The sequence below is a fragment of the Cyclospora cayetanensis genome, unplaced genomic scaffold, assembly GCF_002999335.1.
Source record: "Cyclospora cayetanensis isolate NF1_C8 unplaced genomic scaffold, CcayRef3 CcayRef3_contig_92, whole genome shotgun sequence".
NCBI classification, from domain to species: Eukaryota; Apicomplexa; class Conoidasida; order Eucoccidiorida; family Eimeriidae; genus Cyclospora; species Cyclospora cayetanensis.
In genome coordinates, this window is record NW_020312766.1 from 33323 (window position 1) to 46853 (window position 13531).

Consider the following 13531-nt stretch of genomic DNA (forward strand, 5'->3'; position numbering starts at 1 on the left):
CGACAAGGGAACGCGCGTGCAAGGGGTGCTGCCCTGGAGGAGGGGGATGCTGGGGAGGCCCTAAAGCCCCCTGTGCTTCATGGGGAGGCCCTTCAGCAGCAGCTGCAGCAGCTGCTGCTGCTGCTTCCGCCTCCCTCTTGGCTTGCAGGTTTCGTGCCTCTTTGGCCTTGCGTTGGTTTTCCAGAGCGCGTTGAAGGAAGGCTCCCAGAACGTCTCTGGGAACGCCTGCAGCTCTTCGCACGGCCTCACCCGGTGCTTCCACGGATCTGGTGAACTTGCAACGAGTGTGCAGAGCCGTGAAAACCTGTAGGCCACATTTTCAGAAACAGACGTGAAAGCTCAGCAGGGGAGCAGCTCTCAGCCTCGAGAAGAGATCTACGCAGGCAGGCACACACGCCTTCTCTCTCCCTCTCTTTCTCGTAAAGACAGCCAAAAAGCGCCTCCCTCGAGGAAGAAACCCTGGAAGGGGGGACGCCCGCGGCGCAGGTAGCTACAGAGGAAAGGCAAAGGCTTTCTCCCTCAACCGCGACCATACAGCGGGGGCCCCCTCAAGGGGGCCCCCGCTGAATGAACCCGCTAGCTGGAACAGCGTGACGGACGTGGGTGTAGGAGGGTAACTTTTTTGCGGTAAAAGAGGAAGGAAAGGTGGGAAAATGCGACGCGAGGCCGCCTCTTAGCGAGCAGTTACCTCGAGAGACACGGGTGGAGGGGCTGCGCCTTGAGCAGGATCTAGCACTGGTCTCGAATCTAAGCCTAAAAAGCCCTCCAAGAGAACGGCAGGGGGGAAGAGCAGGTCGGAGTTTGACGCTGGATATCCCTCGGAAGCCTCCGATTTGCGGGAGCCAAAAGCGAGCTGCTCCTCGAACCACTGGAGATGCTTCTGGAGAAGCGCTTTCCCGGTGTCTTGCTTTACCGCCTTTCGTGCCGTTTGAGCGCCAATGTCGCCGTCACCCCACAGGGCATCAGGAGCATCCCTGTCTGCCGCATCGTCTCCCACGGAGAGCTGATGAGGCGCTCGAAGGCAGTGCTGTTGCTGGGGAAGCCCCAACGTCTCGGCGTGCAGACCCTTTCCCCGGCCTAGGAGCACGCCGCTTGTGGCTGCATGCGCTGCTACAGACATAGCGGGCAGTTAGAGGGGCCCTGCTCTGCGCCCCTCTGGTGAGCCTCTGCCTCGCCAGCGGCGGCAGCAAGCAAAAAACAAAGTCTTTGCTGCCAGAGGACAGAACAGTCAGGCCTGTGCGGCAGTCTTGACAGCCCGACGGAGAGGGGCTACACCATGGCCGGAGGTCAAACGACGCCTTCGAGAGAGAGAGAGAGAGCGAAGGAGCAGTGTCGCGAAAGAGCAGTGTCGGGTTGCCTTTAGGCCAGAGAAGCAGTGATTACAGACTCCCCCTCCCTCCCCCCGTGGTACACCCCTTCCCCTTACACCGGCAGCCGCTATCCCGGAGCGGCCTGGGTACAGTCCCCTGCTCCGACTCCCCCGGAGAGACACCAGCTTCACCAATCGGCGCAAACCCCGCCCTTTCGCTCCCTAGCGCGGAAGGTCGCTGGCATCAGCTCGCCAGGTGCACAGGCGTGGCCGACTTTGCCGTTTTCTTCGAGAAAAATCCTGCGGAGAGAGAGGCTGCAGACTCGCGTCCACGAAGTGTGAAAGAAGGGATCGACGCCTTCGCAGGAGAGACTGCGAGCTGCAGTCGTAGGGAGCGAGCTGTAGGGGCAGTTGGAGTAAAGGGTACTGAGAAGGGGGCCCCTTCCTGCAGTAGGGCGGCGGCTGCGGCTGGGCCCCTGGGGTGGCGGTGGTGGTGGGTGGGGTCGGGGAGTCTTGCAGCTGGCAGGGTCCCCTTGCGTCCAGGCGTTCTCCGAGAGTCTAAACGATAAAAGGCAGTGCAAAAAGAATCTAAACGGGCAGTGTTACCACAAAAACACTCAGATTCGAGCGTGACAGAAGTGGGGTTCGAACCCACGCCCTTTCGGACTGCGGCCTTAACGCAGCGCCTTAGACCACTCGGCCATCCTGCCGGGTGCCTCGGGTGGTTTGCGATGGTGACTCCCCGTTTCGCATCGAAAGATTGCGCAAGAAGCCTTTATTCACCAAGCCCAGAACTGTAGTTGCGTAGTTCTTTTCACTGCTCTAAACGCTTCGTCGCTCTCGGATCGCAGGCGCAGTGTGCGTGCAGGGGCTTCTTCTCCTCTTGCGGAGCTGGGCGAGGCGCTGTGTAGAGTTCGCGAACGGTGGCAAAGTTCCCACACATCCGGCGGCATTAGATTGAGGAGTTCCTCCACGCATTAGGAAGTAAACGTCCTTGGAAATTGCACGAATTTACACATCGATTTAGTGTAGAAGAGCCCGTCGAGGGCCGACTTCCGCATCGAAGGCCAGAGGGTCGAGACGGGGGGTGAGAGGAGAAGGGCAGCGGGCCGTTGGGGGTGAAGGGGGGAGGGGGGAGTTAAGTGTTTTCATCCCTTGGCCTCCCCCAGCTGCATGCACGCCGGCAGTGGCACTTTTTGCCGCCGACTCTGCTTTTCTAGCCACTTGAAATAACCGTGCGGAGTGGGCAATTAGCTGCCTGTGCGTATCCTGGGCGTCCCCTGGGAAGGCCTCGCGCGGTCTCTCTCTGCTTCACAGACAGCGAACAGACTCGGTGGATCTTCTCAGCAGTTCGCACTGCAGCTTCCCGTGCCCCTCTCTTCCCTGGAAGATCCTTGCCAGCGGTTTTCCTGTGTGTTGACACGCCTTGTCTGGGGCACCTTGCGCGCGCAAACGCTCATTCTCTAGCAGCGGAGCGCTCCTCTGCGTGGCCCCTTCTAGCACCACTCGCCTCTTCGTGCCTCGGCGATCGAATCCGTTCTCTGCGGGCGTTCTCTTGGCACAGACGCGTGGAATTTCGCCCCCTGTAGTCTGCAATGGCCTCCCTCCGCCCGCCTCCAGCGCGAGCATGACCGCAGGCAGGGGCCCCCGGCTACAGCGGGGAGGGGGCCCCCCCCCGATCCCCTCCCCGACCTCCTCGGGGGCCCCACGAGGCCCTGTGTGTCACGAGGCGCACAGCACCCCGCCGACGTCTGTGGGCAGGAGCCAACTCCCCGCCGAGCAGGCCAGACAGCAGGGAAGCGCCGCGCCGCTGCCCTCTCTCCTGCTCTTGTGCGTGTTTCTTTCGCTAGCAGCGCGTTCGGGTGCAGCCACCCCTCTCCAGCCCGAAACATGTCAAGGCCCCTACGCCTCCCTTCTCGTGAGCAGCAGTTGCGCCCTTGCGAGTCTCCCGTGCTGCAGCCGCCTCAGGCCTCCCAGAGCAGCCCGCCCCCCTTCGCCTCAGCTTCGGCAGGTGCACCAGGCCTTTGGCATCTTGACGCGCAGCAAGGCGAGGCGTGCTACAGTAGCCCACCGGGGGCAGAGTCCTCTTTCGAGCTGCTTTTTCCATGGCTCGCCCATGGCTGTGAAGGCGCACAGCCTCTCCCCCAAGGAAGGCCAGCTATGTGGGTGGCCCTCCTCGGGAGGCGCTGCTGCGGCGCGCTATGCCGTCAAGGATGCCGAAAGGCTGCAGGCAGACTATTCTCCGGGAGGGGGCCCCCCCAGAGCCTCTTTGGAGAAGCGCGGTGGCAACGGGTACCCCGTGGAGAACGCGGGGGACGGCAGCAGCGAGGCCTTGCTACGGCTGCCTGTGCGAGCAGCACTGGCCGCTAAAGTGGTGCGGCGTCTGAGTCTTCGCCTCTTTGGGGCTTTGAAGGCCCCCTTCTCAGCGAATGCGGCGTCTACGGGCAGAGCAGAGCCAGCAGCAGTAGCAGCAGAACTCGCAGCTGGAGCCGCTGCAGTGCCTGCCGCTGCCACTGCGGCTGCAAGGTGTCTCCAGGGGCTGGGGAACGCCGTAGGGGAGCTTCAGGCAATAGCCCACTCGCGAGTGACATCGGCAGCTCTGTGGGTGCGTGTCTGCACTGCGGTGCCTCTGGCAGTGGCTGCGGCAGGGGCCGTCCTGCTGTCTCCGCTTCCCGCCTTCGCCGTCCTTGGGTGGGCGCAGTCTCTGCTGGGATCTCGAGAGTTCTTAGCGCTCTGCAGGAGGAAGCGCTTTGCTGTGCCTTCCCTCGCGGGGCACGCTGCTGTCAACGCGCTGCTCATGGCAGCCGCTGCTACGGGGGATGCGGAGAAGCATTTGCTGGTAGGTGTCTTCTTCTCAGGACCCAGTGCTTAGGGCCTCCAGTGCCTCCTGCATGGCTTTGATTCGAAAACGGCGTGCGAGGCTGAAAAATCGCCTTCGCGGTGTGCAACTTCCTGATCAAAATGAGGCCCACTCTCCCGAAGCCCCTTGCGGGGTCACCTTCTCTTTTACGGCTCGAGGAGGCGTTGGATTGGCGTCTTTTGACGGCTTTACCTCCTAGAGTGCTTCTGCAGCTCTAATTCCTTGCGTAGAAGCTCTCACCGTAATATCCTCTTCCTCTCTTAAGCCTGCCCACCGACCGTGCCTGCCCGCTTGAAGGTGGGAGAGGACCCTTACGGCCTTCCTGCCGCCCTCCGGAGGGGCTGCTCTTCAGTGGGAACGCTTTTAGGGGGGCCTTTGCTTGACGAAGTGCTGCCGTTTGCTCTCTTTTCATGTGCCACTCCTCCCGTTGTGGCTCTAGAGGAGGAGGGAGAACTAGGAAGCTGACGGCGGTCTGCTGAGTGCGTGTGTATATGTGTGGACATAAAATCACGCGTGTCTGGGGGCTGCTTGCATGCGTTTTCTTCTTGTTCCGGTGTACGATGGATGGGCCGCAACGGATGGCGAGAAACGCAGCGCCCTCAATACATGTCTCTGCTTCCTGAACGGTCTTGCGCGTAAAAAGTCGTGCATGTGCTTCCTCAGGTTTGTGTGCGTGTGCGTGTGTGTGTGTGCTGTTGTGCTTGTGACTCCAGGCAGAGGGTGCTGCGCTCGGCGTGCAGCTCGCGGCTTCTCTGTTGTCTCCCCCGAGCCGCAGGGGTATTGCAGACGTAGGGGCCTCCATTTTTGGTCACGTCTGGTGCGCCTTCCTGCCATCCTTTTGGGTACGCCTACGGGCTCTCCGGTGCCCCCTCCTCGACCCTCCTCGGGAAAGCCAGCCCTTTGTAGAGCACGATCCAGCAACAGATGCAGCAGCAAATGCAGGAAAGGCCGGCTCATCACGACGAGGACGGAAGCCGAAGGACTGGGCACAGCCTTTTCTCTCGCGTCTGCCCCATCGTTGCCTGATTGCAGCCCGTGAGGGGATAGAGGCGTTGAAGGCCTCCCTAAGGGCGCCATGGGGGCCTCGCTGGCTCATTCTCTACGGCTTTCTATTGATCGCGCTGAATGACAGCATTGCGTACTTTATGGGCTCTTACTTTGGCCGAACGGGCATTGCAGCCCTCTTCCCGCTCATCAAGGGAACTCCTCTGCCCCCCGCAGCGCTTGTCTCGCCAAGGAAAACTGTTGTTGGTCTTGTCGCCGGAGCAGCCACCAGCGCTGCGGTGGGCGGGGCTTTGGTAGCGGCCTTGGGGGCAACAGCCGCTACGCGAGCCTCCGCAGCGGCGCCTCTGACGTGGCATGCACCGCGTCAAAAGAGGCCTTCCTCCCCTCTGGCAACGGCAAGGACCAGAGCTCCTGCGCCAGCAGCTTTCGCGCGTGCCTGCCTCGCCGCCTTCCGGCCCGAGGCAGGGAAAGGGATGTCTCGCGAGAAACTGACGTGCTTGCTCAGCTTCAGCGCTGTAGGGGCCGCCTTAGGCTTTGCAGTGTCGGGAGCTGCCGTCGCGGGAGACCTACTCGCAAGTCTCCTTAAGCGTGATGCTGGAGTCAAAGACTCAGGGGCCCTTCTTCCAGGCCACGGCGGCTGGCTCGACCGCACTGACGCGCACCTACTCGCAGGGCCCCTTTTGTTTGCATGCGGCCGACTGCTGCAGTGGTTCCTGCTCCAGCTTGAGGCTGCAGCAGCCGAGCAGCAGGCTCAAGGCCTCTCGGAGCCAAGGACCCCTGGTGGCGTGCGCGCTCCTAAGTCCAAGGGGAGGGCGGGGGGCAGCAGCGGCCGCCACGGTGGGAAAAGAAACCATTAGGTAATAAGGGAAGGATCCCCAAACACACACGACGCACGACCCTCCTCCTGAATAGGTCGTCGCCGCTTCCTGCTTGCCGTATTGTTTGATGGGCCCCTGGCTGGGGCGCTCTGAGGCCTCGTTGTAAGTGCCACGTCGCGCCGCCTTCTACTTCAGCCACCCCAGCTGGAGCCAACTGACATTCCACCTTTTTAAATATCTATATATATATGCCTCCCTTTGAGCACGTCTTCACGTAGGAGATGTCTCTATTTTGATGCTCTGCGAGAGGCGGTTTATGGGGCCCGCACGCGCAACTTCCCAGGACGCACATGCCGGCGGCATGCGCCTACTAGCAGCGACATGAGGAAGGAGTGCCGCCTCGAGTCTGGCAGTGCTTGCAGCAGGCAGGCAGGCAGGCTCTAGCTCGCAGGCCTACTGGCTAGGCTCTAAAAGGGGCTTCGATGGTTTGGTGACCTATTGCTCTGCGGCGAAAGACGCTGAACATGCCTACGAAAAGCAGCGAGTCGCTGTACCCCCTTTTGGCCTATTTTTTGCCCCTCTCCCCCTCCCCTCTTTTTAGCACGACGGCACACACGCGCTGCTGGCTGGCTCAAAAGGCAGCAGCCCGTCTCCTCGCTGCGGTGCCCGACGCTCACAAACAAGCTCGCCCGTACTGCTAAAGAACCGTCTAAAAGTAGAGACGCACTGTGGCAGAAACTAGAGCATGTTGCACATGCAACTTCCTTGTTTAGAAGGCCCTACTGAGGCGTAAGTGCGCCTCTCAGCAGAGACGTTTGGCTGCATATTTTAGCGAACGCCCACATAGCCAAGCCCGGAGAACGTATCCGTAGAGACTGTCTCTATCCGGCGCATATTATACCTTGTCATTCCGCATCCCCCTCCCACTACTCCGCCGGGCCCTCTCTACACAAGACGGTTCAACCACGGCGGAATGGGAACCTTGCTCTTCGTCAGGTGCGCAATGAGGGCAGGAGCAAGGTGTGCGTCTTTCTGTGAAAAGTATGAGATCGCACGCCCAGTCCTTCCAGCCCGGCCCGTCCTGCCGATGCGATGAACGTACGGCTCAATGGTGGGAGGCATCTCAAAATTGATGACAAGGCCGACATCGGGGAAATCAAGACCCCTAGAGGCGATGGAGGTGGCCACAAGTGCCCGCACCCTTCGACTACGGAAGGTAAGATACACCTGCTTCCGGTGCTCTTGCTGCATTGTACCAAAAAGCGTCTCGACCCCGATATTGGCGGCCCTCAGATGATCTGCTACTCCCCTGACTGTTGTTTTCCCCGAGACAAAAACTATCACCTGACCCCCCTCCCCGGGCACCTCGCCATCAGCTCCCTCGGGCTGTGATTCTACAAAGGCCTCAATGTCCTTCACCAACTCCGCCAGCTTTTCATCCCATCCCTGCACCCACTTCACCTCCTGAAAAACGGCATTATACACACGCAAACATACACACTCACACACGGATTCGCACGGCCCCTGCGCAATGTCGCATACACCGTGGGTCCAGGGAACAGCAAGCATGACAACGAGGACACTAGACACCTCTCCCCCCACAGCCTGTGCACACTTATGCCACTGCTGTGGAAGCGCTACTAAGCCTAAGCACCAAATCCGCTATCGCGAAAGGGTGCGGCATATGTATATATATATATATAGGAAGCCGCCTCCACCCCATCCCCTTCGCCCCCCTCCGCTACCCCACCCCTGTACAGCCACCCCAGGCCAAAAGAGAATCTTCTTGCTCTCGCTGGGCTTTTATTTCCCTGTGGCTCTCAAAAATCCCATAAACACAGCTACCCCTGCCAAAGACTGCGGCAGTCTGCCCCAGACGCACACTCAGGCACCCGTAAAAGCGGGCAGGGGGTGCGCACACCAGCAAAACCAACGTAAAAGATCGCCGATTATTTTACGCGCCTGCCCCCCGTACCTGGCGAATTGCTGTATCGTCCCTCATGCGAGTCAGCGCCTTGCCAACCTCCACGCGGAAGTAGGGCGTCCTTAGCATGGAAGGAAGCATCGCCATGAGATTCGGGGGGAAGGTGGCAGAAAAGAGAAGTGTCTGCCGGTTCTCCGGCATATCCCTGCTAGTTGCGAGTTCCGTCATCTGAGACAAATACCCCGCAGTTTTCCAAGCGAAGCCGACAAATGTCCACAAACGAAGAGACCACTTGTGCTAGGAGTGCACGATAGCAAAACCATCCCAACCTGTGCGCCACCCCCAGCCCCTGCAGCAGCCTCGTCAGCCACGCAAGACGCAGCGCAAACAACGGCTGCCTAGAGCCCGCAACTCTATAAGCAAGCACGACACAGACGCATGCGAACAACCCCCCAAAGCATGTCCTACCACTCTCTGAAATCCAAGGTCCAGCATCGCGTCCGCCTCATCCAACACAAGCAGTTGCACGAACTCAAGCGTGACCTTTCCACGCAGGCATAGTTCGTCGACACGGCCCGGCGTGCAAATGGCAATATCAATCTGCCGCTGATTTATCTCGTGCACCTGAAGTTCCCACCGCACACCCACCCGCAGCCCTATCCCCATATACGTCTTCAAAGACGCTGCGGACGGCGCACTCCCTACGCCAACCCACCACAAAAAATTGCCTACAGCAGACTGACGCAGGGCTCCTGCCGTTATAGTGAACCCCGCCTACCCACCCCACCCCTGTCCCCCTTTCCCCTCCGCCTCGAAAGGCGCCTTACATTCCCTGGCTCTCCACTCTGCCCTCCCCCCATGGCTTGTCCACTCATCTCCGCTCAAGGCTCTGTGCGCTACTGAGAGGGCAGGAAAGCAGCTTGCCTGTTCTGTTGCAGACACCCCACCAATCCAGATGCTGTGAGACAAGCTTGTTCCGGCCACCAGACGCGCCAACTGCAACATACAAAACGCACCGACCTCCACGCAAACTTTAGAGTCGCCTCCTAGGCCCCGCCGGTAGCAGCAGTCCTAGGCTTACTCACAGAGGCATCAGAACCTACAGCAGACGTGTCTGCTCCTCAGCCTGCCGCCCCTCCACCTGCGCATGGCTCGCGCGCACGAACTTCATGCAATGCCCTAAGGCCCCGCACACCTCACCTGCTCATTGATCTGGATTGCCAACTCCCTCGTAGGACATAAAACAACTGAGAGCGGTGACGCCTGCAACTCACACACACACATTTACACACACAAACACATATACACATATATACATATATATGTACATATATCCACGTGCACAATGGCTGCAGCCACAACCGGGAATAAACAGACAGCAAGACCCTCCTAAGAACACCACGCGCAAGTGTGGCTGCCACCGAGCCTCTGAAGGTCGGCCTGCGCTTGCCAAGGAAACGAAATTCTTTCCCAAACTTCGAGTCACTCTGGCTGGATCAGCGCATTTCCTCCTTCCCCCTACCCCTTCCCCCCTACCCCCGCCCGCCAAGGGGATATATGTAGCCCGCGTGCATCACTGCCTCGTATGCAGCTGTCTGCCGAACAAACGCCATCTACAAATGGCCTCTTGAAGTCCCTCTCCGCAGCCCCTGTGCCCCCTCCTCCCGCCAAAAAAGAGGCTCGCTTCCCGCGTCAAAGTCTCCTGTGGCGCAGTTTGACTCGTGCAGAGAGCAGCCGCGGCACTCGACTCACCTGCGCGTGGCTCCCAGGGAAGTGAGGCCGAAAGAGGCCCTCGCAGCTCAATACCCGAGAAACGAGAGGCGCCAAGAAGGCAAGGGTCTTGCCGCATCCGGTGGCTGCACAGCCAAGGAGGTCGTGGCCCTTACCCACAATGGGAATCGCGTAGCGTTGAATAGGGAGCAACCAACGGCACTTCATTTTCTTGAGATTCTCGACCACTCGCGCATCGAGCAAGGCCCTCTGGCCATCCTTGCAGCTGTCCAGAGTGTCAGCAGGCTCAGGGATTGAGGCCTGATCGCCTCCCACCACAGAGCAGCTCACTTCCTGCTCCAGCAACTCGCTGAAACGGCCACCTGCACAGGCTCACCCATGCAAAATCAGGAGACTGCTTCACAGCGCCACTACACACCGCACGAGGAGAGCTGCTTAAGCGGAGGCCAGGCCAGCTCCTCTCTGTCAGATTCAAGGTTTACACATGTACACAGATGTATACATATATATACATACAGACACGTAGACACACAGACACATAGACAGACACACAGACACATAGACAGACACACACACACACAGACACGTAGACAGACACACAGACAGACACGTAGACACATACACATAGATACAAGCACAGACAGACACACACACACATACACTGGCACACACACACATACACAGACACACACACACATGCACTAACTCTTCGAAGGACGGGGTGGGGGGCAACGCCAACACATGCTAGCGGATAACCGTTTCCACAGGTTGTCGCTTGCTGTCTTGCGAACGCGTCAGCAAGCGCCTCGAGGAAAAGACGCTCGCGGCGCTGTGCTGTGGGGAGGCACCTGTGAGAGAGAGGTCGAAAACCTCGTCTTCACTTTCTTCCCCCTCTGGATCGACTTCTGGGGTATCTGCGGGTGGCTTCTCCTCGGAAATGCTGCGGCCCCTGTAAGCTCCGTAAGAGGGAGACCGTCGCTCCCTTCCCCGCGAGTTGCTGCGAGACTGCAAACAGACAGTCGCACAAACAAGCCCCACCACCAGCCTGCACTTTGATAGGCTCGCTGAGGCTCCTTCCTCCCCACGGGGGTGGGGGGAAGGGAAGGGAGGAGGGAAGGGGGAAGGAGGGGGTTGGGGGTAGGAAGAAGCCAGGAGGGAAAGGCGCACACCGTTTCGTGTCGTGGCGGCGCAGCCTCTTTGAAAACACATGCGTGAAAAATGCCGTGTGCAACAAAAAGGCCCCCCTGCTGCGTTCCCCCTGTCTCCTATCGCCTGCTCTCCCCCTTCCCCCCCGCTTTCCCCCCGCCTTCACCAAGACCTCCTCCCCACGCCCCTACGCGCGCATGCGCGGCAGCAGCAGTCATCGCCATAGATCCCCATTGACAGTCATCAACTGGCGCACCTTGTATCGCATGCCACCGCATGGAGGCGAAGGCGATCGACGAGAAGAAGCCGCTGCGACTTGCTCGAGGGGAGGTTCCTGCTGCTGCGGATGCCTTGAGGTCTCTTGGGGAGTCGAAAGGACGGCGGGAGGAGATTCTTTCGCTTGCTTGACGTCGGTCGGTGCCGCTACTGAATATGCTGTTTCGGGAGAAATCGGGCATGCGGGGGAAACCCCGCGAGGAGTCGTGGGGAGTGTCACCGCGGGAGGCTCCACAACAACGGAGGCGTCAGAAGCCGTCAGTTCCGATGCATGTGGGGGGGCAGGTGATTCTGGGAGCCTTTCCCCCGCCCCCTCCGCCCCCGACTTCAACTTTTTGCTCTCCTTGTTTCCGTGATCCCTCTCGCGCGAAGAAGACGATGGAGTTGTGCTTCTCTTGCGCTTGTGAGACGCGTGCCTCCGCTCGGACTCTTCCTTACCGTCTCCGTGGCGATGGTCGCTAGAGGCCCTCTTCGAACATTTTCGGTGTCGCTCTGATACCTGCTGCTCGCGTCTTCGATGCTTCCGCTTTTCCTCCTGCTCCGAGTGCCTCCGGCTGCCGTGCCTCTGGAGGTCTCTGTGGCTGCCTTTCTCCTGTCGCTTCTTTTCCGCCAGCCGCGACTCGTCCTCGCTCTTCCCATCCTTCTGGTGGCTTCGCTCCCTGTCTCCGTCCCGCTCATCGAGCTTCTGACGAGGATCGCCGTCGCTCCTTGAATCCCGATCTTTTCTGTGGCTCTGGCCGTGCCGATCCTCCTTCTGCTCGTCTCGCGCGCTCTTGTGCACCCGCTGGCTCTCGCCGCTGCTCTTTTTCGCCTCTTTGCTGCGTTCCTTGCTTCGTTCCTTCGAAGACCGTCGCTTCCTCTCAGCTTCCTTGAGCCTGCGGCCTTCGCTCTTGAGTCGACTGTCGTCCTCCCCCCTGTTCCTACTGCTGCTGGTCGGGTGTTTCTTCTTCCCCTCACTCCCGTGCTTGCGAGTGCCGAGATCCTCCTCCATTCCGCCGACCGAAAGAGACGCCTCTCCTACCGCTGCCGCCCCCTCGAGGCTTTTCCAGTCACCAACGTCGCCAGGCATTCTGATCGGCAGCCCCCCCCCCTGTGCTACGGCCGTGAGTGCAGCAGCAAAAAATGCGCAGGTGTCTCGGGTACGTCAACTAACCCGCAACCAAGTGTATCCCGGTGCATGCACGTACAGCCCCCACAAGCGCCCCGAAAGGGATCCACAGAAAGGCAACAAATTTCCAATACAAGAACACCGCATGCAGGGCCCGTGCGCAACGCGCCAGGGGCCTGCAGCTGACCCCGAGGCTCCTGTTCGAGAATCGATCGGAACGCTTCACTGCTTCCGGGAGGCTGCACAAGGTCTTATCCGGGGGTTCCAAATTTCTACAATCCTTGAAAACCACGAACGTGGCATTCAAGGAGTTCGGGAGGACTAAAAAACCTCAGGGGTGGGTTCTCACGGGCGTGTGATGGGGAGGGTTCACGGAGGGGGCCCTCTGCAGCCTGTCTACAAATCCTTGTGTCGCCCCTTCACCTGCCTCCTCTCCTGACCTCATTTACGCCCACGGAAAGAAATCAGCAACGACTAATTATATCACCCGCCCCCCTTTAAGGAGGTACGCCACACCGCAACACAGCAGCGAAGCCGTGCCTCATGGATCCGAGGCATGCACTACATATGGGGCTGAGACTGCTACTCTCTGGTGCACTTGCTGCTGCTTCTGCTTATCGCCGCCATGCGCCCGTAAAAGAGTGACCTTGCTGACGGCTACATGCGCTACACACTGACGCCTCGACACTATTTTACCCCAGAAAGAAACGCAGGGCATGCGCAGCCAGAAGGCCTTGTCTGCGGTAAAGTGGGAGACAATAATGGAAACCGGTTGGAGGGAGGGGCATGACTAGATCCTTGTCTCGTCCGTCCTGGCGCGCCTACTTGCTGCCTTACTCTGGCTGGCTCAGCTTCCAGCTGCCTCTTCCTACCAAACGCCAAGTTGAGCAACGGCGCACACTGAAAGAGATAGCCCTCCGAAAAGGTTTTGGTGCCTCAAGAAATATCGGCTCTTGCGCTTCGCGAAAGCTGCTGCAGCCACCACCCTTCGGACACCCAATAGAATACAACACGCGATGTACTGCCCCATTTGAGGTCTTTGCAGGGTGTTATTACTTCATTGCAGACGCAATATAACCTTCCTCCTAGGAGTCGAATACAACGAGTGCAGCGAGAACCCTTTATGCACTCCCAGTATTCACAGTCAGTTAAATGCACACAGCATCTCAAGCGCATATGCACCCAAGAGGTCGCGAATTGCTATACCGATCTAGCAGTGCTCTGCAAGGAACTCATTGTACGAATAGATCGACCCATAGGCCAATTCTCTACCAATTCTTAGCTACATACAACTAGTGGAGTAGAAAGTGCTAAAGCGCAGGTTAGCCCGCTACACTTGAGATCATAGAATTCA

The 13531-nt window shown here is 59.3% G+C and overlaps 2 protein-coding genes and 1 non-coding gene across 3 annotated transcripts; 1 reads left to right on the forward strand and 2 right to left on the reverse strand.

Annotated features, from left to right (window-relative positions):
* Nucleotides 1-1276: 1276 nt before the first annotated feature.
* Nucleotides 1277-6031, forward strand: LOC34622415. The gene is made up of 6 exons (XM_026336085.1): nucleotides 1277-1352; nucleotides 1487-1759; nucleotides 2874-3139; nucleotides 3468-3773; nucleotides 3876-4148; nucleotides 4883-6031. Exons 1-6 carry the CDS (start codon nucleotides 1277-1279, stop codon nucleotides 6029-6031), a joined length of 2343 nt encoding a protein of 780 aa, XP_026191870.1.
* Nucleotides 1940-2019, reverse strand: Trnal-aag. The gene has a single exon. It is a non-coding gene; the product is annotated as a tRNA-Leu (tRNA).
* Nucleotides 6032-6937: 906 nt separating the features above from the next.
* LOC34620574 (DEAD-box ATP-dependent RNA helicase 11) lies at nucleotides 6938-12138 on the reverse strand. Its single transcript, XM_026336086.1, has 10 exons — nucleotides 12027-12138; nucleotides 11508-11989; nucleotides 11050-11412; nucleotides 10496-10652; nucleotides 9669-10009; nucleotides 9117-9179; nucleotides 8841-8912; nucleotides 8385-8540; nucleotides 7968-8144; nucleotides 6938-7456 (listed from the first exon to the last, which is right to left on the reverse strand). Exons 1-10 carry the CDS (start codon nucleotides 12136-12138, stop codon nucleotides 6938-6940), a joined length of 2442 nt encoding a protein of 813 aa, XP_026191871.1.
* Between the last annotated feature and the right edge of the window lie 1393 nt (nucleotides 12139-13531).

Coding starts and splice junctions, on each gene's coding strand:
- LOC34620574 (XM_026336086.1), bottom strand. CDS start 12,138: ATGCCTGGCGACGTTGGTGACTGGAAAAGCCTCGAGGGGGCGGCAGCG. Junction 9,180..9,668: donor TCCCTGGGAGCCACGCGCAG/GTGAGTCGAGTG, acceptor TGTGAGTTGCAG/GCGTCACCGCTCTCAGTTGT. Junction 8,145..8,384: donor ACCTTGGATTTCAGAGAGTG/GTAGGACATGCT, acceptor TATTTGTCTCAG/ATGACGGAACTCGCAACTAG.
- LOC34622415 (XM_026336085.1), top strand. CDS start 1,277: ATGGCCGGAGGTCAAACGACGCCTTCGAGAGAGAGAGAGAGAGCGAAG. Junction 3,140..3,467: donor CTGCCCTCTCTCCTGCTCTT/GTGCGTGTTTCT, acceptor AAGGAAGGCCAG/CTATGTGGGTGGCCCTCCTC. Junction 3,774..3,875: donor GCAGAGCAGAGCCAGCAGCA/GTAGCAGCAGAA, acceptor GGGGAGCTTCAG/GCAATAGCCCACTCGCGAGT.